This window comes from Aquarana catesbeiana, linkage group LG02, assembly GCF_042186555.1.
Source record: "Aquarana catesbeiana isolate 2022-GZ linkage group LG02, ASM4218655v1, whole genome shotgun sequence".
Classification (NCBI taxonomy): Eukaryota; Metazoa; Chordata; class Amphibia; order Anura; family Ranidae; genus Aquarana; species Aquarana catesbeiana.
Genome location: NC_133325.1, coordinates 697,281,998 through 697,306,823, shown reverse-complemented (window position 1 = coordinate 697,306,823; position 24,826 = coordinate 697,281,998). Strand labels below are relative to the sequence as shown.

Below are 24,826 nucleotides of genomic sequence, written 5' to 3'. Positions count from 1 at the left end.
TATCTTCCTTTTCTGGGCACTGATTCCACAGTTCAGTTCCTTTTATGTTTTTTTGTTATTGTTGAAAAACAAGCAATTTCCTGTTACACAATATTTTTTTTTCTATAATATATTAATACCAGGTTGCAGTCTGTATTTAGACATTAGAACCGAGTAGGTCTTTGTGTGCCACAGGGGAGAGGGGAAACTCTGTACTACCCAGCCTCTCTGTATATAGCCAGCCTCTCTGTATATAGCCAGCCTCTCTGTATATAGCCAGCCTCTCTGTATATAGCCAGCCTCTCTGTATATAGCCAGCCTCTCTGTATACGTGACCTGTATCTCTAATCTTCTGCAAGGGACCCTTTTCACAATGTTCTGTTGAAGGAACACAGTAAAACCACAAATGCGTTTTGGATGCATTTATTGATGTGCTTCATCACATCAATAAATGTGAAACATGGACAAACGTGGGAAGTTGCATTTTTAGTGCGCTTTTTAAACATGCACCAAAATGCAGCATGCAGAAATGTAAAAAACACCCTGCAGCGGATTGGTGTGAAGAGTTCCATAGGACTTAAAGGGATAGATTTTTCTTGGATTTTTGTTCCGCTTTTAAAAAGTGTTAGGAGCCAAAAGTCTCATCCTGTCTATAGGTTGACAACTACACTAAAAGTATATACATGGGGCGTTCAAGTCAAACCAGGACTCTTGAGTTTATATAATAAAAGAACAAAATTTCAAGGAGTGGAAATTGCATTTATTTTTCAACATACTCTCCCTGCTACTTTTTTACACCTATCCCAGCATTTAAAGCAGAGTTCCACTCATTTGTAAGCTTATTAAAAGTCAGCAGCTACAAAAAGTGTCTGTATTTAGACATTAGAACCAAGTAGGCCTTTGTGTGCCACCAGTGACTTGTGTTGTATGCGTTTTGGATGCATTTATTGATGCATTTTCTGGTTGCCTGTCTGTGAAACATGGACATGTGACTCAAAAAGCAAAACTAAGTACCTGCTCCCCCCCCCAAAAAAAAATTACATGCATGTAAGGGTCTGAGGAGTGCTTAAAGAGGAAGTTCCACTTTTGGACTTTAACGAATGCCTGGAAATCTTCGGCATAGAAAGATTTGTCAGTACCCTGAACCATCCTGGGACCACCTGCTTCACTTTGTCATCGGTGCACCACAAAAAGATTAGTCTGCTGTTCAATTTCACGACAGGTTATGTTTTGATTATCCAGGAGCAGGCGTTCCACGCACTGAATGTTCACAGGAATGACTGCTGTGGGCTGGGAACCACCACAGCCAGTATAATCACTGATGTATGTACAGCCATTTTTGAGACCCCTTTCACACTGAGGCGTTTTTCAGGCGCTACAGCGCTAAAAATAGCGCCTGTAAAGCACCTGAAAAAAGCCTCAGCTGCAAACCCAGTGTCAAAGCCTGAGTGCTTTCACACTGGGGAGCTGCACTGGCAGGGCATCACAAAAAGTCCTGCCAGCAGCTTCTTTGCAGTGGTGGAGGAGCGGTGAATACACTGCTCCTGCCCATTGAAAAAAAATGGGGCAGCGCCGTGATCCCGCCGGCAAAGCGGCGCTGCAGCGGCATTTTGCGGGCGGATTTAACCCCTTTTCGCCCGCTAGCGGGGCTGAATAGTGACGATAAAACGGCGGGAATAGCGCCACTTTACCACTGATGCCAAGGGCGGCTCGGTGTGAAATGAGTCTCAAACTTTTACACCATTCAAATGTCTTACTGCGGCTGAGTGTCTCATCACCGTACTGTGCTTCAAGTCTTTTGTAGATATCCACAGATTTAACAAAAAACAGTCACTTCCAGCGCTAATAGGTCTTCCAAGGTGTGGAGTAACAGATGTCAGATAAAATGGTGGTATGAAAAGTATATAATGGTATCCAAAACTTGGTGGATGTTGCCTTCTTCAGATGGGTAATGCGAAAGGAACTACAAGAAAAACAGAAATGGAAGGCGCGCACACCAAAGATAATTTAATAATAAAAATGTTTTATATAAATGGGTCTTTTGCAACTGACAAAAGACCATGAAAACCCATGCATGGACATGCACAGAATGCGGGGTACAGCTAATGTGTTTTGGGGGCGCACCCCCTTCCTCAGAGCTAGGCTAGTCTCGTACACCATGGGCAAGTGTCAAAAAGAGAGAGCTCTTTTTGACACACAATTTTCAATTCCACCATTCCCCATAAAAGCACTTGCCCATGATGTACGAGACTAGCCTAGCTCTGAGGAAGGGGGTGCGCCCCCGAAACGCGTTAGCTTTACCCCATGTTCTGTGCATGTCCATGCATTGTTTTTATGGCCTTTTGTCAGTTGCATTTTGTGAGTACCCACTTTTATATAAAACATTTTTATTATTAAATTATCTTTGGTAATGCACTAGGTGTGCTCATCTTCCATTTCTGTTTTTCTTGTAATCCACAGGTTTTACGCCTTCATTCACAAGAAACTTCTTTGCAACTCGCTGTTCCATTTAAACACTGATACGGTTGACTGTCATCTTGATTAAGACCACTTTCACACTGCTAGCGCGGCCACGTTAGCGGTAAAGCGCCTCTAGTTTTAGCGTCGCTTTTCGGACACTAGCGGGGCGCTTTTTATTGGGCTAGCGGCCGAGGAAAGGGTTAAAAGCGCTCACAAAGTGCCGCTGCGATTTGGCAGCGCTGCCCATTGATTTCAATGGTAGGGGCGGTGTGGGAGCAGTGTATACATCGCTCCAAAGATGCTGCTTGCAGGACTTTTTTTATTCAGTCCAGCAAGCACACCGCCCCAGTGTGAGAGCACTCTGGCTTTCATGCTGGGGCTGCAGGGGAGGCACTTTACAGGCACTATTTTTAGCCCTATAGAACCTGAAAACCGCCTCAGCGTGAAAGGAGTCTAACGGTCTCTGGACTGGCCTGTGACATGTGTCCCACCTATCAGTAATAGGACACACTTGCCACTTACTACTGCATGTAGTACTACCATGCTAGCATGCCTTTTTTATACCTGTAAAATTAAAAGTATGACTTGAACACCCCTTGTGTATGGAGATAGATATATATCAATCGCCATACAGCCAATTTCATGCTAATATACTCTTAGTTTAATTGTACCAGAACCACCAAGCACAAATTCAAGACTGACATTTTTTATTCATGCTGTATCAGTTTATCCATTAGTAACATTTCTGCAAGATATCTGAACTGGAGGCTGTTTTTTAAAGTCTAATGGGGTAACTGTAATAAAATCATATCAGATTAATTTCATAGGCACTCAATTCACATAAAAAAAAAAAAAAAGAAAAGGGCAGGGAAAATAAATAGGTCAGTATTTTTGTATTACTGTATTATCAGAATATGGCAATGCTCTCTCTGCCTTCATGCTTTGTGAGGTGCTGTAATGAGCGGGCTCTGGCAGAGGATTCCGGGGAACTGATATTTACGTCTAATTCTCTGCAGACCTCAATCCACAAGTCTCCATAACTAAAGCAGAAAGAACAAATTCCTATTATCATAGCACCAGGAACAGTTTTAGTCACTTTACTTTCATTGGTATTAAAAAAAAAATACAATATGTTTTATTTTGAGTTTAGGCCCACTCGCCCCGCCAGTACTATATGCGCATTAAAATACAGTTATATTTACATAACGGATGTCCTGTAAATTATGTAGAACAGGGTAAAGAGCTTTAACAATTATAGACAAGGCAGCTTATGACGACATGCTCTTTTTATCCTTACCTCTGAGATTTTATTGAACTGGTTATTACATTGGCTACACTTCTCCGCAGTCTCCAGGGCACACTTGTAGTTATCCACAAAGGCCTTGTATATTCCCATCTGACTGACCTGATAAAGAAAATGACAAAGTCAAGGTCACACACAAAGCTACAAAATAGTTGATTACCAGAAACATGCATCTCTTCCTTCAGGGCCGTCGGAACATATCAAAGCAATAGCCACAAGAAATAAACCATCAATTCAGATTGTGAAATGGAGTTTAACTGGGTTTCTAGGACAACAGATTTGGGCAATGGTTTAAAGAAGTCTATGACTCATTTCATGTCACTCAGTGCCCCTCTACAAGGTTGTTATATGTTCTTAAAGTACTCAAGGAACCCTATGTTCTGTGCCATGGGTATTCAGTTTACTCCAATAATGCAGATAAAAATGAACATGCGGACACTAGAGTCCATATTTTGGTGTTTCAGCATAGGAGATTAAAGCTGAAACCTAGGTATGATCTTTATTGCACGGTTACATTGGTCCAGTACACCCCTCACATTTTTTAAAATATTTTATTTTATCTTTTCATGTGACAACACTGAAGAAATGACACTTTGCTACAATTTAAAGTAGTTAGTGTATAGCTTGTATAACAGTGTAAATTTGCTGTCCCCTCAAAATAACTCAACACACAGCCATTAATGTCTAAACCGCTGGCAGCAAAAGTGAGTACACACCTAAGTAAAAATGTCCAAATTGCGCCCAAAGTGTCAATATTTTGTGTGGCCACCATTATTTTCCAGCACTGCCTTAAAGCTCTTTGGCATGGAGTTCACCAGAGCTTCACAGGTTGCCACTGCACTCCTCCGTGAAAAAAATCACGGAGCTGGTGAATGTTAGAGACCTTGCGCTCCTCCACCTTCCATTTGAGGATGCCCCACAGATGCTCAATAGGGTTTAGGTCTGGAGACATGCTTGGCCAGTCCATCACCTTTACCCTCAGCTTCTTTAGCAAGGCAGTGGTCGTCTTGGAGGTGTGTTTGGGGCTGTTATGTTGGAATACTGCCTTGGGTGCCCAGTCTCCAAAGGGAGGGGATCATGCTCTGCTTCAGTATGTCACAGTAGAGGTTGGCATTAATGGTTCCTGTAGCTCACCAGTGCCAGCAGCACTCATGCAGCCCCAGACCATGACACTCCCACCACCATGCTTGACTGTAGGCAAGACGCACTTGTCTTTGTACGCCTCACCCGATTGCTGCCACACTGACACCATCTGAACCAAATAAGATTATCTTGGTCTCATCAGACCACAGGACATGGTTCCAGTAATCCATGTCCTTAGTCTGCTTGTCTTCAGCAAACTGTTTGCAGGCTTTCTTGTGCATCATCTTTAGAAGAGGCTTCTTTCTGGGATAACAGCCATGCAGACCAATTTGATGCAGTGTGTAGCGTATAGTCTGAGCACTGCTGACAGGCTGACCCCCCACCCCCCCCACCCCCCACCCCTTCAACCTCTGCAGCAATGCTGGCAACACTCATAGGTCTATTTCTCAACCTCTGGATATGACGTTGACCATGTGCACTCAACTTCTTTGGTCGACCATGATGAGACCTGTCCTGTTAAACCTCTGTATGATCGTGGCCACCATGCTGCAGCTCAGTTTCAGGGTCTTGGCAATCTTCTTATAGCCTAAGCCATCTTTATGTAGAGCAACTATTCTTTTTTTTTCAGATTCTCAGAGAGTTCTTTGAGATGAGGTGCCATGTTGAACTTCAAGTGACCAGTATGAGAGAGTGAGAGCGATAACACCAAAATTAAAATACCTTCTCCCCATTCACACCTGAGACCTTGTAACACTAACGAATCACATGACATCAGGGAAGGAAAATTGCTAATTGGGCCCAATTCAGGCATTTTCACTTGGGGGTGCACTCACTTTTGTTGGCAGCAGTTAGACATTAATGCCTGTGTGTTGTGTTATTTTGAGGGGAGAGCAAATTTACACTGTTATACAAGCTGTACACTCACTACTTCACATTGTAGCAAAGTGTCATTTCTTCAGTGTTGTCACATGAAAAGATAGAATAAAATATTTACAAGAATGTGAGGGGTGTACTAACTTTTGTGAGATACAAGTATAAATATCTGATATCTGAGGCACATTGAAGACAAGGTGTATATCATGATGTCACTGCCGCATCTCTCCGCCTCGTCCAATAAGAGAACACATTGAATTAATAAAAAATAAAAAACTAGGCATTTTGTAAAGAATGGCGGTGCCAAGCAAGTGACCCCTTGTGCTCACTATGAAGAAGGAAAGGTGCTCAGCACAGGACCAGGAAGACTGGAGCAATAACTGTAGCAGCCGGGACTAATACCATGATTGTAACCATCCCCAGCAGTCCCCCAGGTATGAGATATGCATACTTATATTTATCCAAGATGGACCAATGTAACTATGCAATAAAGATTAAACCTAGACTTCGGCTTTATGGGCAGATGTTTTTAATGTGTTCACAATTTTGATCTAAAGACCAATTTCCCATTCTAGCCTTCCCAGATGGTGGAGGGGAAAGCCATCAGCATGTCCCGACATGAAAACTGTTCAGAGAAACAATTAGCTGGTCAGACATCACATTGAACCATAGATGAACTATATGCACAGTTAAAATACATAGACAGTTTTACCTGTCAAATGAATCGTAATTGTGTTGAGAAAATATTTTGATCCAACCAGGCCGGCGACCTGACATTTCTCTACTCCGATAAAGTATTGATCACTAACTCACCCCAGGCTGTGAGCGGATCAGACAAGTAATATACAAATGTAGGCATGTTCATACTGCTAACTGACAGCAATGCTTAGCAATGGAGCCCTGGCTGGCTCAGTGTGTTAACCTTCCCTAACCTAGTGTGAGTGCTATGTGCTGGGGTTACAGGAGGCTGATGTCAGGGCTTATTGAAGTATTTATGCTAGTTAAATATAAAAATAGATTTACGTTTTTTCATTAATTGATAACTATAATAAATATGTTGTTGTATCTGCCTTCTCTGAAAATTTAAACCAAAATGGCAGGATCTTTGTGTGATCCGGGCAGTGGAGGAGGCAGCAGAAAGTGGCTGTTACTGGTGCTACTGGAAAGTGGCAGGTATTTTAAAGCATTTTTTGTGGTATGTAAGTGTTTTAAAGGAAAAGTTCACTTTTTGCAAAAAAATAAGAAATGCACATTTTTTTGCAGGTAAAAAAATGTGCATTTATAATTTATTTATTTTTTTAGAGCCTTTAAAGCATTGCACCAGCGATCAGCAGCTTGCTGGTGCCATGCAGGTCTCCAGTAGATCCAGTGTATCTGCTTGCCCGTACATCCTGTATGGGTAAGAAAATACAATGTGACAGGAAGCATGCATGAACTACCATGGCACTCCAGCGCCATGGTAGTTCATTGAAAACTACAAGCCGACAGCCACAAAAGCTCCTGGACCTTGTAGTTTTCTATGCCCAGAGCCCTGTCAATCAGTGACACGGCTGGGTGGGCGGAACCCCCACTCAGCCACTTTTCAAAAAATTGTGATAGCTAGCAGAGAGGGAGAAGAACCCCGCTAGCTGTCAAACACCTGAGTGTTTTGTAGCTTGAAGCCCAAAGCTACAATATGCTGGAGGGGGAAAAATCTATAATTCTCTATGGAGAGGGTTCACATCTCCACTCCAAAATGCCTGAAGCTCAAACAAGTTCTGGAGCTTTTTTTTTACCCAGATTAGAGGTGTTTTTATTCTTTTTACATTGGTGACCATTTGACCTGTACAAAATTGCGGCAAAAACACGTCAGTCGCAGCAAAAATGCGGTAAAAATCACGGCTTAAAAAAAAAAAAAAAAAATCGCTGAAAAAACCGTTTGACTATCTGCCTGAAAACGAAACGCTCAGGTGTGAATGCATACTCACAGCGGGGATCAGTCCATTCGTAACATGTTACACCCGAATATGGGTGTAACATTTAACGTGTTACGAAAGGCAAGCTTATTCTTTAAACATCAAATTCAGGTAAGAATGAAGTCTACGTGAAACCTAATACAGAATGGGGAACCTAGTCATCTAGGGTAACCAGGGACTTGCTTCAAAATCAAACCTTTTAAATTAGCCAAAACGGTTTAGGGTACTGTTTCTAGATGTCAGCATGCACTGATCCATAACACTTCTTCCTGCAGAAAGGACAGCAAGCTTGAGAAGTGAATGGAATTTGATGGAAAATTTGATTAGAAATTGACACAAAATTATATCCTTATGCTCTAAATATGATCCATACACATGCCTCACTTCATGGCCCTGTAATCTTTTTTTCATGAAATCGTTACTTACTGTGTCTGCCTCCTAATGTTCTCCATTCATTTGTGGACCCCCTCCTTTTACACCTCATGTTAGTTGAGGTCATGTGCACTACTCTATAAACACCTAATAGTCAATAGCCCATCTGGGGAGCAAGCAAGAGGGTGGCTACATTACTGCATACACCGGGACCATGGAGAATGACCACAGGCATCCTCTAACAGAATGTCAGATCACAGCAAAAAAAGTCCTCGCTGTACTCATCTCTGGGGCTGCTGAGCTGTGTGTGCCCCTGCAGCCTGTCCAGCGGTCCAAGGATTTTAAAAGAGAAGTATGTTTTTTGTTTTTTTTTAAGTGTTAAAGCACCCCGGTATTAAAGCACTCAGGCTTTCACATTCGGGCAGAATGGGAGGCGTTTTTCAGGTGCTTTACAGGCGCTATCTCTAGCACTAAAATGCCTGAAAACTGCCTCAGTGTGAAAGGGGTCTAAGACTCATCAGACACAAAGACCCTTGCCACAGGTGTTGAGCGTACGTACTGTATTTTGGGCAAAATACAAACGAATATCTCCGGATTTCGTTTGTTTTTGCCTTTTTTGGGCGCAAATAAAAAGATGCATTTAACCCCTTTTTGACCACCTAACACATATATGCGGAGGCAAAAGGGTGGGCTTTAATTCCACACCAACAAAGAAATTAAATGTGGAAAAAGACACCCGCTTGGTTACCGTTTACATATCAATATAAAAATTATTTATTCAAAAATACAAAATATATACTCTGAAAAATTGTTTACAAAAATACAGAATATAATGAGCACATTGCTCATTATTTTATATTCTGGATTAAAAATCGTATATTGATATGTGATCCGGTAGCCAAGCTGGTGGTCTTTTTCTATTTCATTTCTTTGTTGGTATAACTATTTGTGGTGACACCCACCTCCACCGAGATTTGCATCAGAACAACCAAATCGATGACTTCCACAACCAGTTCTTTTTTCTGGTTTTATTTGCTTTAACACTCATAGGCCGCACATATGCAATGCTGGGCAGCCGCTGTTTCTGTGCTGACAGTGCGGTCCCAGCACAGAGATCGTGAAAGAAAACTCTTGGTCGCCCAGCTCCTGATCATGTGACCACTGTGACAGACAAGCATAGTGATCATGCGATTGGCCAATATTTCATCCCCCCCCCCCCCCCGGCATTCAGAACTTTTTAAAGGGACACCGGGGTGGGTGGGAGGAAATGGGTTAACATGCCTACCAGCCCATCTGCTTTAGGTCAGTGGAAAAAAAAATTACATTTCTCTAATATCGTCCTATGATTTATCCATTTAAAAATAATTCAGAAAAATACTTGCTAACTTGTTAGGAATCAGTGTGCTCCTTACTTCTTGAATGGACTGACACCAGTGTGCCTTTTCTGCACTGCAATCAAAACCAATGTTGTCAGTTCTACTTGCTAGACTTCAGGACCACCACTCTCTGTCCCTCTCCACATGCATACAATTGCTTTCTGGACTCTATACCTTTCCTACAGACTAAATAATAGTCCTAGCAAAACCATGCTGCTGCCTTGACTTCCAAGAGCTTGCCCACACACTGGGTGTAGGAAAAACACTCTTGGGGGTGCAGTTGTGGGGTGTGCATTCCCAACTTTTCCCTGTTTTTTCCTAATTTAGTATGTTGCTGTTAGCAATTAAAAAGTTTACCTGGTTGTGGTCTGGGACCAATTATAACCTATAAAAAGTGTTAGGCCCATTCACACCTAAGCGTAGCGTTTTCAGACAGAAAGTCACGCGGTTTTTACCGTGATTTTGACACTTTTGCAGCGATTTTGTACAGGTCAAAAGGTCACCAATGTAAAAAGCAGAAAAACGCCCAAATCTGCCTAAAAAAAAAAGTTCCAGAACTTGTTTGAGCTTCAGGCGTTTTGGAGCTTCTGGCTTCAGGCGTTTTGGAATGGGGATGTGAACCATTTCCATAGAGAATAATTGATTTTTTTCCCCCTCCAGCGTTTAGTAGCTTCAGGCTTCAAGCTATAAAACTCTCAGGTGTGAATGGGGCCTAAGGGGCCTTTCACATGGGCGGTCCGCCTGGCGAACTCGCTTTGCACAGCGGGGGATCGATCCGCTTATCCTCGCTGAGCAGGCGGATAACAGATCCGTCTACGCTCATTGTGCTGAGACGGACCTGTCAGAGCCCCGCTCTCCTCTACAGGGAGATCGGTTGAAAACGGACCGCCTGCCCGTTTTCATCCGATCCCATCCGCCAAAACTGATGGAAAATAGGGTCTCCATGCGTCTGTTTTTTGCGGAGAGGATCGGATAGAAGCTGGTGTCAGTGGACATGTCACCGCTGACATCCGCTGCTCCATAGGAGTGAATGGAGGCTCCGGTCAGGTCCACCTGAAAAACTGAGCAGATTGGGAGGACCTGATTACAAAGCCCATGTGAAAGGACCCTTAGTTTTCTTGTACTAGGTGAAACCTTTCCTACAGTTTCTAAAGGCAGAGCAGTTCAGACCCTTAAAACACAGTCTGTTTATTTTTTCTCCCCATTGGAACCCGAGATCTGCTTATATATGGTTTGATCTCCTAAACCAGACAGCGAGAATAGTTTGCCTGCCCTGCCTGACCCTTGGAGTCTCATGCTGTTTGTGTCCATAGCCACCTTTGTATCATTGTGATTGACTGGAGGCATAAGAAGGAAAGCTCATGCTAGTTCACGGCCAGAATGTATATAATGTTTAATGGAACGTTTACATGTACTGATGAAATCTGCAGGATTTATGAAGCCAGAATAATCAACGTGAACATTTTTTTATCTTACCAATTTCTGGAAGAGGTGCCCGACAGTTGTCTTGTTGTCAAACTCCTGAACACAAGGATAAAGGTTGTCATAAAAGTCCTTATGGATTTCGTAGATATCTTGGACTTTGTAAAAAATGGCATCTATTTGTTGCATGGTTAAAACAGGCTGTGACGTCGTGGCAGTGGCCTTTAGTGGCTTCATGGGCTGAAAAATAAAATTAAAATAACAATATGTAATAGGAGTATGCTTCATTCCATTATGTATATTCATGAAAATATTGAGACTAAACTGGGATTATTTGCTGACTACAGACATATAAAACTGCCAAGACAATTTATAGTGTAATGTATAGATTTCTCTTATTCAGACCTTGGACTAAACAAGAGAAATTTAAGGCTGGCCATACACTATACAAAAATCGGCAGAACTCATTTTCAAAAAACGAACATTCTGCCTTGAGCGCAAAAATCGTTCAGTGGACATAAACTAATGCATTTTTTTGTTTGTTTTTTTACATATACCTACTGCAGACAGTTCGGATGGGAAACACATTTACCTTTCAATTTATTGTTCGTTCGGCAGAAAATTTCCAAACTTGTCCGTTTTTTCGGCTCAAAATCATCCCAACGATTATGGATTTGGTGCCTATTAACTGGCTGAAAAATTAACAAACTGTCTAAATGACCAAATTTCGGCCAATTTTTCGTATAGTGTATGGCCAGCATAAGAGACCATGCTAAACAGCATTACTGAAGGAATCCTCTCTGCTGGCTATTGTGTTCTGACAACCAGCACCTGTGGCTTACAGAATACCCTAACAGTGACTGCATCTGATTGGATGTAGTCACTATTTGGCCAATAGTTTTGCACCCAAATCATTACATTTTTCAAACAAAGATGTCAAGCTAGGTGCTGCCGACAGGGTTATCCACAGATGAATTTCGGCCAATTCAGGAAGAATCGGATGAAATTAGAGCCACATATGGCAGGCATAAATTAGTTGCAAACCCTTCCATATACCCACTGAAGGGACTATCCTCAGGCGATACACAGAGAGGAAACAAATCCATCTACATAAGTTGTATCTGTCTATTTGCAGTTTTCTTCACATCCATTCAGTGCTGAATTTTTAAGCTTGCCTAAGAGTTCAGAAAAAAAGGGGGCGGAGAGATGAAGTCACATTCTGCAGAGCTCAGTGAGGAGAGCTCTGGGAGCTGATTGGAGGGTGGCTCCTGCGCATGCGTGGGAGTGACGTCATCGCGGCTCCGGCCAATCACAGCACTGGAGCCCGCGATACCCAGAAGTAACTCTGGGAGCGATGTCGGCTGTCGGAACGGTGTACGAGGACGGCCGCAGGGGCTTCGATCTCAGGTAAGTAATTCATAATGAGCTGGTATGCTATGCATACCAGCTCATTATGCCTTTGTCTTGCAGGTTTTTTGTTTTTTTTCTTGGGTTTACAACGACTTTAATTGAGACAAGCACACACTATAGAGGGATAAGTTTTGTTCATATTTCATGTCTGAGGTTTAAAACCAGTTTAGCTTACTTTTAAGATAAATTACAGCCATGAGCCCTCTCCACACTTTAAAAACAGCAAGTACTGACACAGGCCTTAGATGTCAGCTGCGTTGAACTGTCCAGGTCTGCGCATTGGCAAGTAATGTTTTGAACTGGTGTGGAGCCAGGATGTTGTGCTGTAGTATAGAGATGCACCACCCGCTCAGCAAAGCGAGATGGACATTCCATTCATTGTTATGGAACACATTTGCACAGTCCAGCTGAGATGCATGGCTCCATTTTGGAATAAAACAGGTCAAGGAAGTGCAACCCCGCTAACTGAACATCTGAATCTGATAAAGTGTCACTGTGTACACTAGGATTGTAAAATGTGTCTAGAAAAGTTTTCTAAAAAGCAGAATATATGCAAACAGCTAAATACACATTTAAAAAACATAGATGTGTACTTGACCTGCTAAAGGATTTGCAATAATATTCTGCCAATTTTTTGGTTCAGGTAACCCACAGTCAACAAAGCCTCACTTTTGCCCAACACAGGTAATACAGAAGACCCTTCCTTGGAGCTGGAGAATAGAAGCTATTATAAGTACATATTCAGGTACCTATACTAAATGATGGTGCTGCTTTTCTTGTAGCCATTCTACAAACAAAAAACCATAGCAGCTATATGGATGTAGTTAGCAGGACCGCTAAATGTAGAGGTTAAATACACAAACAAAAAATAGTCCTATATTAATATGCAGACAAGAAAAATGTTCATGTTTGCTGTGTACTATTTAAGGCCCTGTTCACACCTGAGCGATTTTCTGCTTGAAGCTTGTAGCTCTAAAAAGCTCAACAAGCCAAATCCCATTAATTTCAATGGTCCCTGTTCACATCTGAGCATTCTGTTGCCTGAAGCAAAACACCCGTCGCTCAAAAAAGTACATGAGCTTCTTTATGGCAGATCACAAGCATTTTTGGCCCCATAGACTTCAATAGAAGTACCTGACTTGAGCATTTTACTAGTGTTTTGTTGCTCGTTTTCCTCTCCCTCTCCTCCTCCTAGTGCTTTCTATTGGATAAACAAAAATGCCTAAAGATGTAAAACGCTTGTAATACGATTCAAAAACATTTTAAAAAGGCCAGTAAATCGCTATGCTCAGGTGTGCACAAAGCCTTAGAGTGATTGTAAAGTCTTGTTTTTTTTTCTATAAAAATAATAAACATGTTATACTTACCTGCTCTGTTGCAGTGGATTTGCACAGAGCAGCCCAGATCCTCCTCTTCTCGGGTCCCTCTTTGGCTTTTCTGGACCTTCCCTCCTGTTGAGTGCCCCCACAGGAAGCAGCTTGCTCTGGGGGCACCCAAGCAGAGCTGCAGCTCCGTGTATCTATTCAAACACGGAGCTGCGGTTTGGCCCAGTCCCCTCTCTCTTGATTGGCTAACTGAGTTTGATCGACAGCAGTGGGAGCCAATGGTGCCGCTGTTGTGTCTCAGACAATCAGGAGGGAGAGTCTTGGATGGCCGAGACACTCGTGGATCGCTGGACAGAGATGGGGCTCAGGTAAAGTATTAGGGGCTGAGGTGGCTGCTGCACACAGAAGGTTTTTTATTGTAAAGTGGAAGTAAACCCTCCTATCATTTCCAGCCAAGGAAGCTGCTATCTTGGCCTCTGTTTGATCTGCCATGATGCTGCACACGTGATCAGTTATGACACCAGCCATTGGACAGTTTCATAGGTTGGTTGAGAGCATAGTCAATGTGACAGTTACATTCCAGGCACGTGCCAGAAATGTAACTGTTTAAACTGTTAAATCTACGGGTTTACTTCCAGTTTAATGCATAGAATGCATTAAGATTAACCACTTCAGACCCAGAAAGATTTACCCATTTCCTGACCAGGCCATTTTCGTGCGACGCTATACCCAAACTAAATTGATGTCCTTTTTTCCCCCAAATAGAGCTTTCATTTGGTGGTATTTGATCACCTCTGCAGTTTTTATTTTGTGTGCTATAAACAAAAAAATGGTGCGTATATTGGTTGGTTTGTGCAAAAGTTATAGCGTCTACAAATCAGGGGATAGATTTATGGCATTTTTATTATTATTATTTTTTTTTTTTTTTACCAGTAATGGCGGAGATCAGTGTTTTTAGCGGGACTGCGACATTGCGGCGGACAGATCGGACACCTGACATTTTTGACACTTTTTTGGGAACCAGTGACATTATTACAGTAATCAGTGCTAAAAATATGCGCCGTTATCGTACTAAGGACAATGGCAAGGAAGGGGTTAAAATCGGGGGCGATCAAGGGGTTAAATGTGTTTCCTGCAGGTGTTTTCTAACTGTATGGGGGACTGTGTGATTGGGGAAGCACACAAATCCATCTTCCTGCTTAGCAGAAAGAAAGGATCTGTATAATCTCCCACAGGCAGATCCCGATTTTGTCACTGCAGGGAACGATCGCTGGCCAATGGGAGTGCCCACAATGGCAAGTTCCCGAGCAGACGTACAGCTATGGCGATTTACGGGATTAGTGCCACTTTGTCGCAGTATAATGACGGTGGCTGGTTGGCAAGCGGTTAAAAACCTTCTGCCTTTACAACTTCTTTAAAAGCGGAGTTCTGCCCAAATTTTTTCTTTTTAAAAGTCAGCAGCTACAAATACTGCAGCTGCTGACTCTTAAAATACGGACACTTACCTGTCCAGGGTGCCCGCAATGTCCTCACCCGAAGCCGACCTGTCCCCTGGCTCTCGGGTGGAGACAACGCCATCTTCGGTAAGGCAATCAGGAAGCGAAGCCTTGTGACTTCACAGCCCGGTTCCCTAATACACATGCGTGAGTCGCACTGGTCCCTGCTGTCTTCTGCGACCTGTGTGCCTCCCAGAAGACAGCGAGGGGGATGGAGGAGGGGCCAAACATGGCGTAGATCGCTGCGGAGCCTGCGGTGATTTATGCCCGGAAGTGGGAGCAAATACCTGGATTATACAGGTATCTGCTCCCCCCTCCCCCTGAAAGGTGCCAAATGTGACACGGGGGGGGGCGGTGTCCAATCAGCGGAAGTTCCATTTTTGGGTGGAATTCCGCTTTAAGTCTAACTCTACTTTTGTCACTTACTCTTACGCCTAAATTTTAACAGTCAACTTGCCTCACTCCACAGCTGCTGACACCAACTCTTCCGGCCAGTGCTTTACTACTTCTGTGCATGAGCAGGAAAAATCACATTCATTTCTATGGAAAGGCTTCGCCCAATGGGACGCAGAATAGAAAACCTCTATAAAGGAATGAATATGATTTTCCCATGCATGCACAGTTTTATTTATTATTTATTTATTTCAGGTACTTATATAGCGCCGTCAATTTACGCAGCGCTTTTACATATACATTGTACATTCACATCAGTCCCTACCCTCAAGGAGCTTACAATCTAAGGTCCCTAACTCACATTCATACATACTAGGGTCAATTTAGACAGGATCCAATTAACCTACCAGCATGTCTTTGGAGTGTGGGAGGAAACCGGAGTACCCGGAGGAAACCCACGCAGACACAGGGAGAACATGCAAACTCCAGGCAGGTAGCGTCGTGGTCGGGATCCGAACCAGCGACCCTTCTTACTGCTAGGCGAGAGTGCTACCCACTACACCACTGTGCCGCCCAGTTGGTTGTGTGGCTTCCCAGGGGCTGCACAGCAGCGATTTGGTAGCTTCAATTAAAGGTGAGTATAAGACTAGGAAGACTGGGATTGAAGTCTAAAGTAAAAGGATTAATAAAAATATTAACAGTGCTTTGCTAAAATTATTACATTGTTTCCATAGAAATAGAAAAATCCAAATGCATCTACAGGTAGCAAGCACCAGAGCAGCTTATGTTCCCGGCTGTCAGTACAGATTCTATGATTGCACAGAGCCATTTACTTGTAGAACATTCACTTCAAGCAACACACTCAAGATAGAACAAAAGCATTGTAAGGCACAACATTGGAAAAATAAAATAAGTTCTATTTTTAGTATATTACTTGTTAACAGCTTCCAAGTTATAGAAGTGGATTTGCCTTTCAGTATATTTGAGAAAACTGTGGTGACGTCGCTTGTAGCAAGGACATATTTATTTTGCCAAAATGTAAAGAACACTAAGCAGGTACAATGGACAGATTACTTCTATTATATATTGAAGTGTTGCCTTTGGAGCTCATTTATCAAAATCTGACCGACAGCTGGCGCTGGACAAGTGGTGCGCACATTGACGTTTTTTTTGTGCATGTCCAATAGAATAATATCAGATGAACTGTCATGATCGGCTCTCAAAAGCTCTGTACTAACGATCTGATTATCATGCGATCGCTTCGAAAGCGGTATTTTCCGTACGATTTTCTGATCGTGTGTACGGGGCATTACAGTGGAAAGCTTGACCCACCTACCTAAGAAACTTGTCTGAGCCAAATTCTTCCCCTATAGACAAGGCAGTGCTAGGAACTCTCCACACTCCTCCAACTCACTCCATTTCCTGAACATACATTTCCTAGGTGAACTGGTTATACGTATTTATAGAAACATCAGCTCCAGTCTCCCCCACAAAAAATAAAAGTCAGCAGGTACAAAATACTGTAGATGATGACTTTTATTAGAAGGGCATTTACCTTTCCAGGGATTCGGTGATGTCCTCACCCGAGCCAATTCTTCATTCGGCCCGGTCGCCGGTGTTCCGTCAGAATCGGCAAACTGTCAGATTTGGTAACAGAAGTGACGTTCTGTCACCTGCCCATGCGTCCACTGCTACCAGGTTTTCTCCTCTGACAGAACACCTGCAGTCATAAGAATTGTCAGAGGACATCTTAGTACACCCAGCTACATCTTGAATTTCACAGTAATTTTAGCAATAAAGTTAGCCAATATAAATAAATATAAAATGTTGACGTCTGTGATTCTGTTTGGATGTTACATTTTGAAAGAAGCTGGATGCCAGCAGTGGGAACGTGGGGGAGGCCATGTTGGTACACCCCGCACTACTCAACGCTAAACTTTCAGGTTTTCAAAATTAAACATGCAAACAGCATCACAGATGTCAATATACTATATTTATTTATATACGCTCACTTTATTGCTAAAATTATTTTTATTTTATTTATTTATTTATTTCAGGTACTTATATAGCGCCGTCAATTTACGCAGCGCTTTACATATACATTATACATTCACATCAGTCCCTACCCTCAAGGAGCTTACAATCTAAGGTCCCTAACTCACATTCATACATACTAGGGCCAATTTAGACAGGATCCAATTAACCTACCAGCATGTCTTTGGAGTGTGGGAGGAAACCGGAGTACCCGGAGGAAACCCACGCAGACACAGGGAGAACATGCAAACTCCAGGCAGGTAGTGTCGTGGTCGGGATTCGAACCAGCGACCCTTCTTACTGCTAAAATTACTGTGAAATTCAAGACATAGCTGGGTGTAGTAAGATGTCCACTGCCTTCTTCTGACTGCAGGTGTTCTGTCAGATTAGCAAACCTGGTAGCAGTGGACGCATGCACAGGTGACGAAAAGTCACTTCCATTACCTAATCTGACACGTCGCCGATTCTGACGGAACACAGGCATCTTCAGTGAGGGAAACTGGCAGCAGTTTCCTACTGCCCATGCACAAGCCGTGCTGCGCTTTGTGAATGGTCCCACGGTCTTCTGGGGACCCATGATATATATATATATATATATATATATATATATATATATATATATATATATATATATATATATATATATATATATATATATATATATATATATCTCTATCTATCTATCTATAGATAGATATATATACTCAGGGCTTTTTTTCCAGCGGGAACATGGGGGAACGCAGTTTCGGCACCTCTTGGACTGACTGTATGTAATGGCAAGGGGTGCTGGGGTGTGCTGCAGGGTATTAATGCTCACTGCTGGGGATCTATTTTTGCAAGGGGGGGTCTATTGTTGCTGGCGGGGGACCTATTGTTGCTGGGGGGTCTTATGTTGCTGGGGGGTCAGTTGTTGCTGAAAGATATCTACTGTTAGGGGAGGGGTCTATTGTTGATGGCAGCCAGACAAACTATTAATGCTGGCTGTGCGGAGATCTGTTGATGCTGCCAGGGGTCTATTGTTGCTGGCGGGGAAATTTTGTTGTGGTTGGTCCACTGTTGTTAGGGGGATCTATTGTTGCTGGCTGCAGGTGATCTATTTTACTGCTTTTCTTGATATCATTACCAAATTCCATACAAATTACTTAGCACCTCAAAATGATACTTGGTTCTATATTGTCTAAAAGGGATGGTACTGGGAGGTGGGTAGGGGGTGGAGAAAAGGGGTGACTCGGAAAGGGGGGGTTCCTGCACCTATTGTCTGAGAAAAAAAGCCCTGTATATACTGTATTTATTGGCATATAACACAGACTTTTTCACCCTGAAAATCGGATGCAAATAGTGTGTACGTGTTATACTCAGATACTGCAATTTGGGCTGCCTAGGAGGGAATGGCGAGGGGGGCGGGACGAGAGCTGTCAGATTACATACAGTGAGAATCTCCTGTTTACTCAGCGGCCTCTGTAATAGGAAGTCCCGTCTCCTGGGCCGGCATTGGACATCTGTTCTGTCTATCATAAAAGCCGGTCCAGGAGGCGGGACTTCGTATTAAAGAGGCCGCCAAGTAAACAGGAGATTCTCGATGTATGTAATCTGACGGCGCTCGTCCGGCCCCCCTCCCTGTCCCCTCTGAAGCAGCAGTAATCTTCAGTGAGGCTGCAGATGGGCATTGATCAAGCTGCATTGATGGGCATTGATCAAGCTGCATTGATGGGCATTGATCAAGCTGCATTGAGGGGCAATTGTGAGGCTGCAGATGGGCACTGATCAAGCTGCATTGATGGCAATGGTGAGGCTGCAGATGGGCATTGATCAAGCTGCATTGATGGGCACTGATCAAGCTGCATTGATGGGCAATTGTGAGGCTGCAGATGGGCACTGATCAAGCTGCATTGATGGTCAATTGTGAGGCTGCAGATGGTACTGATCAGGCTGCAGATGGGCAATGACCCTTATTTTGCTTCAAAGCTCTTTATTTAAAATTTAAAGCGGGATTCCGGCCAGCTACATTTTCTTTTAAAGTCAGCAGCTACAAACACTGTAGCTGCTGACTTTAAATAAGTAGACTTACCTGTCCTGGGTGCCCGCGATGTTGGCCGCCCGAGGCCGACCTGTCCCTCGGCTCCCGGCACCGCCATCCTAAGTAAGGGAAACAGGCAGCGGAGCCTTGCGGCTTCACTGGCAGTTTCCTACTGCGCACGCGCAAGCGGCACTTTGTGAATGGGACGCGATGTGTTGCGGGACACACACAGTTCCCATAACACACTACGCCCCATTCCCCAGAAGACAACGCGGGGAGCAGAAGACTGAAGATCACCACGGTGTAGGAAGAGGCAGATTAGGAAGACTGCCTAGCAACAGCCATTTCACGTAAAGTAAAAAAAAATGTTTTTTTTCCTCCATTTTTTAAGGTATTTTTTTGTGCAATTTTTTTTCTTCAGGGTGGACCTCCACTTTAAGTTTTTTTTCTGAAACTTCCCTCCTAAAATAAAGGTGCGTGTTATATGCTGATAAATACGGTGTATATATATATATATATATATATATATATATATATATATATATATATATATACACACACGTGTGTGTGTGTCTCTATGTATCCTATCCTATAGAGACAGACAGAGTTTGTTATCTACACACAATGCATAATGCTTATTATTCTCATGTAATTATGTGTTCTTTTTAACTTTGGTTTCACTTTATAAACTCGGCTGCGCTGTAATCTCACAATATCTTTTGAGATCACAGGCAGCCCATCCCCTTTTAGCCCAGGTTCACACTGACATTCGGGATTGAAATCGTGCGAGTTCAGCTGGATTTCATATTGTCAGTCCCGACTTTGGGGGCAATTTCAGAGACATCTGTGTGGGTTCTTGCACAGATGTCTATTTAAATCACCCCCGAATTCGCCAAAAGCACTACAAGAACTACTTTTGGGAATCGGTGTGGCGCTACAAAGTCAGCGTCGCACCGATTCGGACGGTGCCATTGCCGGCAATAACCGCCAATTTGGCATGCGATTTGACTTGTTGTATGGCTTCAATGTAAACCAGGGCTAACACAGATCTCAGCCATTTTCAGAAGAAAAACTTCTCCTCTGTTCTCCCTCTGAGAACAGAAATTCTCAGCTTTGTAAACAGACTGCAGAGGAGATCTGCGGAGAACTGAACCAAGATAAAACTCCTCAGTTTAATAAATATACACCTATATACTTCTTCTTTTACGATTTTAGGATGAGATTCTGGCAATTTCCTAATGCAGATTGGAAAATTAAAGAAAATGTCTGATTGGCTGCCACGGGAAACACAGATTTTTCTTTCATCCATACTCTTCTCATCTGTACTCTTGGGACCCACTGCGCTTTCTCCTTGACTCCTTTGTTACAATGTAGAATGCAGCAAAATACTCCCTTTTCCATGGAAATGAGCTCTTTTGAAGCTTGGAAGCTCTCATCATTTTTGCATTCCTTTTAGCCCCTATATAACTTCAGTTTGGCTCTGATTTACAACAGACTACCAGATCTCTCGGTACCCTCTGCTGCCCAGGTTTGGAGCAGATTTCTGTGTAGGTTTTTGATCTAAAAATTATTGGATTAAAAAGAGGATAAAAAAGCTAGCTATTGCTGTCTTAAGTTCTAAAGGGAGGGTGTGTTCTGTGTTCAGCTACAATGTGGTCTACAAACCCCCAAGTATGCCTTTTAATTTATGTTATATTTTTAACCAAGAAAAAAAAAAAAACAGCTTAAGTGATCCACCCAGAGGTATAAATGCCCCCGATCTGATACACCATTAATGAATAAGGCAACAGAAACCAGCCTTAGTACTGTGCAGCAGAGGTTTAGCGCAGAACTCTATAATTCTGTCTACGAGTCTTTCCTTTCAGGATGTTTTGGATTGAATAAGGAATGATTAAAAATCCATCAGGCTTTTAATTTTTTTTAAACCAGTTGTGTCTCATTAAAAAATATACAGTATATCCCTTAACTGCCTGTCCTGTAGGCAGGAAGCAAGGAAGCAAGCAACTTCTCCAAAGTTAAGTAAATTCTCTCTTAGGGCCCGTTTACACTTCTTGATTTCTGCGCATTGTGTCACGTGTGAATGTGTGTTCAGGGACGGAGCAAAAAAAAAAAACCATACACCATTTTTTTTTCCCGATGCAGCACATGGTAGTGCGCTACTGTATATTGTTGTGCACTGCAACACATGTGCACCACACTGTGTGGCACTGGTGCTTTAGGGTGCCATTCAATGTATTGGGTTTGCGGTAACAAGCATGTTGAAAAACGGATAGCCGAACCCAATGAGATCTCTCGTGTGATTGGGGGCCTAGGGGTTTATGACCACAACAGGTACAAATCCCCACTCAAAGTGTACCCCCACATCAGCTACCATTTTCCCCCCATTGTGCCTCCACGTTGGCTACAAACAAACCCACCCCCTCACCCAGTGTGTTTCCACATCAGGCACAAATTTCCTGTTTTAGTGTGCTCCCACATCATGTTTATATCCCCCCTCCAGTATGCTCCCACATCAGGTACAAACCTACCCCCCCCCCACAAAGTGTGCCCCCACATCAGCTATCATTTTTCCCCCCAGTGTGCCTCCACATTAGCTACAACTCCCCCCCACCCCCACCCAGTGTGCTTCCACATTAGCTACAAACCCCCCTCCACCCAGTGTTCTTCCACATCAACTATAAATCCCCCCCCCCCCCCCCCCCCCCAGTGTGCTTCCACATCAGGCACAAATTTCCTGTTTTAGTGTGCTCCCACATCATGTTCAGATCCCCCCTCCAGTGTGCTCCCACATCAGGTACAACCCTAACCTCCACCCTCAATGTGTGCTCTCACATCAGTTACAACCCTAACCCCCGACCCCCCCCAAAGTGTGCTCCCATATCAGGTATAACCCTCCACCCCCCCCTAGTGTGCTCCCACATCAGTTACAACCCTAACCCCCGACCCCCCCCAAAGTGTGCTCCCATATCAGGTATAACCCTCCACCCCCCCCTAGTGTGCTCCCACATCAGTTACAACCCTAACCCCCGACCCCCCCCAAAGTGTGCTCCCATATCAGGTATAACCCTCCACCCCCCCTCTAGTATGCTCCCACATGTTCAGATCCCCCTCCAGTGTGCTCCCACATCAAGTACAACCCTAACCCCCCCCAATGTGTGCTCCCACATCAATTACAACCCTAACCCCCGACCCCCCCAAAGTGTGCTCCCATATCAGGTATAACCCTCCACCCCCCCTCTAGTGTGCTCCCACATTTATCATGTACAAATTTCCCCCCTCCAGTGTACATCCACATTACGTACAAATCCAGCCTTCCAGACACATTATTATTATACACGATTTAAAAGAGCGACAATAGTTTGAGCAGTGCTTTACAATGTTAGGGCAAACAGTACAGTTACAATACAATTCAATACAAGAGGAATCAGAGGGCCCTGCTCGTTACAATCCCCATCAGTGTAGATTCTTCTACTGATAAAAGGAAGAAAGGCAGAGTTATTTTCAAAACTGCAACCCAAATGGCTGAAGAACGCCTCTATTCTGGATAAGCTGCATTGGGATGTGGTTCACTAGTCAGTACCCCACTGTCAGTTCAGTATTTCAGCGGAGTGACAGAGGGACCCTGAAATCAGCTACAAGCCTTCATCACCTTTACTCATGTGTGGCTGATGCATCAGGTGCCATGTATTCCCATTTAAAGGTTCTCCAATAGAACCAACAGAGAACAAAGCAGGCCACACAGAGAGTACTGGTGAGCTGTGTGTTAGGCACCAGGGACCTAAATAATTCATTCACTTTTTTTCTGATCATGTAGCCCTCATGCTATATTGCTGCAGGTAGATTTAAAGGATATTAATACAAATCAAATTGTAAGGTATATGGCCAGTTTTAGAGACTTTACTGTTGGGCTGGAAAAAAAAAAAAAAAAAAAAAAATCACAGAGCTTGTAGAGCTGCAATCATTATTTTGTATTGCTCTCAAAGAAAGTACATATTTTCTAGTCCCTCTAGGTGTGGAACTCTGTGGCTCCTGTTCACTAAAAGATGACGTGGTTTTAGAAGCACAGCTGGTGGTTATAAAATTGGTTAGATGCGAGGAAACCTTTTTAGACAGAAAGACAACACATCTTGGGCAAACATCTTCATGACCAATATACATTATCAAGGCTTTATGTTGAATTTCAAAAGCAATTAAACAGGGGGCCTTAAAAGTGGATGTAAACCCTCACATATACCCAGTGAAGTGAACAGCCTCAGATGATACACAGAGATGAAACAAATCCCCCTACGTAAGTTTTACATGTATAGCTTTTGTCTTCAGCTTGCTATATTCTTTAGAAAGTGCACATCGTGTTAGAATTTTTTCTTCCTGTTCAGCACTGGGAGTGGATTCTTGGCATACACTGTGTGAGAGCTGATTGGAGGAAAGGCACACATCCCCCCCCCTTCACATAGGCACAGGAAGGAAGGAATGTGCAGAGCTATGCTCTGAATAGACCAGCTCTCTGCTAATTTATAGCACCCACCTCAACACAAATTTCTGTCTAGTTTTATCACGGTTGTCGGAGAACTTGTCAGAAGTTATCATGCTGATAACAGAAAAATGGAGCAGCAGAAAGACATGGGACTTAGGGCTTAGGAAGGAGCATGAGAAAATTAGCCCAGGCTTCTGCAAATGGTTTTCTTACATTATGACTTCAGTAACCCCTGGGGAGGTCTTTCATGCTACCAATTGACATTCATTTCTTCATCACAACATCAAAAGTGCAGTTCCAAACAGTTTAATAACTAATAACTCTAATACCTTGCAGCAAATAGTAATAAATAATGCAAAGGTTTGGTTGCGCAGATAAATCTAAACGGAGAGCATGATGAAGAAAGAGAGCTTCCCCGAAAAGTATTTCAGACAGACAATTCTACCCAGAACTAGAAGGAGCCAAAGATCTTTGCTTGACCGCAGACTATGCTAACAGATTCTAACAGCGCAACAATTTCTAGGATGACCCTCGCCAAAGAGTACTTCCTACCGCAGCTCACGAAGGGCAGACACTTAGAGCTTCACTCACTTCCTATGCTTATGGGCTTATTATGCTTATATACATGTGAATGCATTACTTATTGTTCTTAATTAAGTTATCCATTACTACACCATGCAGTGGCACTTCTTGTGTGCGTGATATTGTTCCAGTGATCCACATCCAGTTTGGTTTACAAGCTGCACAGCATGGTTTTGGACTTTTCATTATATCATACAAATAGGCACTGGTACTATTGCATTTTATTGTTTTTTCCTTTATATTTGTATTGCTTCCTCATACACTGCATGTAA

At 43.1% G+C, this 24,826-nt stretch overlaps 1 protein-coding gene across 4 annotated transcripts in view; it reads right to left on the bottom strand.

The window, feature by feature from the left end:
* ABR (ABR activator of RhoGEF and GTPase) overlaps positions 1-24,826 on the bottom strand; it is a 637,383-nt gene that overhangs the window by 218,519 nt on the left and 394,038 nt on the right. For all 4 annotated transcript variants that reach the window (XM_073616867.1, XM_073616868.1, XM_073616869.1 and 1 more), the window contains 2 exons: positions 10,878-11,063; positions 3,737-3,844 (listed from right to left, as the gene is read on the bottom strand). In XM_073616867.1, the coding sequence (XP_073472968.1) occupies positions 3,737-3,844; positions 10,878-11,063 (294 nt within the window). The remainder of the gene's footprint in view (positions 1-3,736; positions 3,845-10,877; positions 11,064-24,826) is intronic.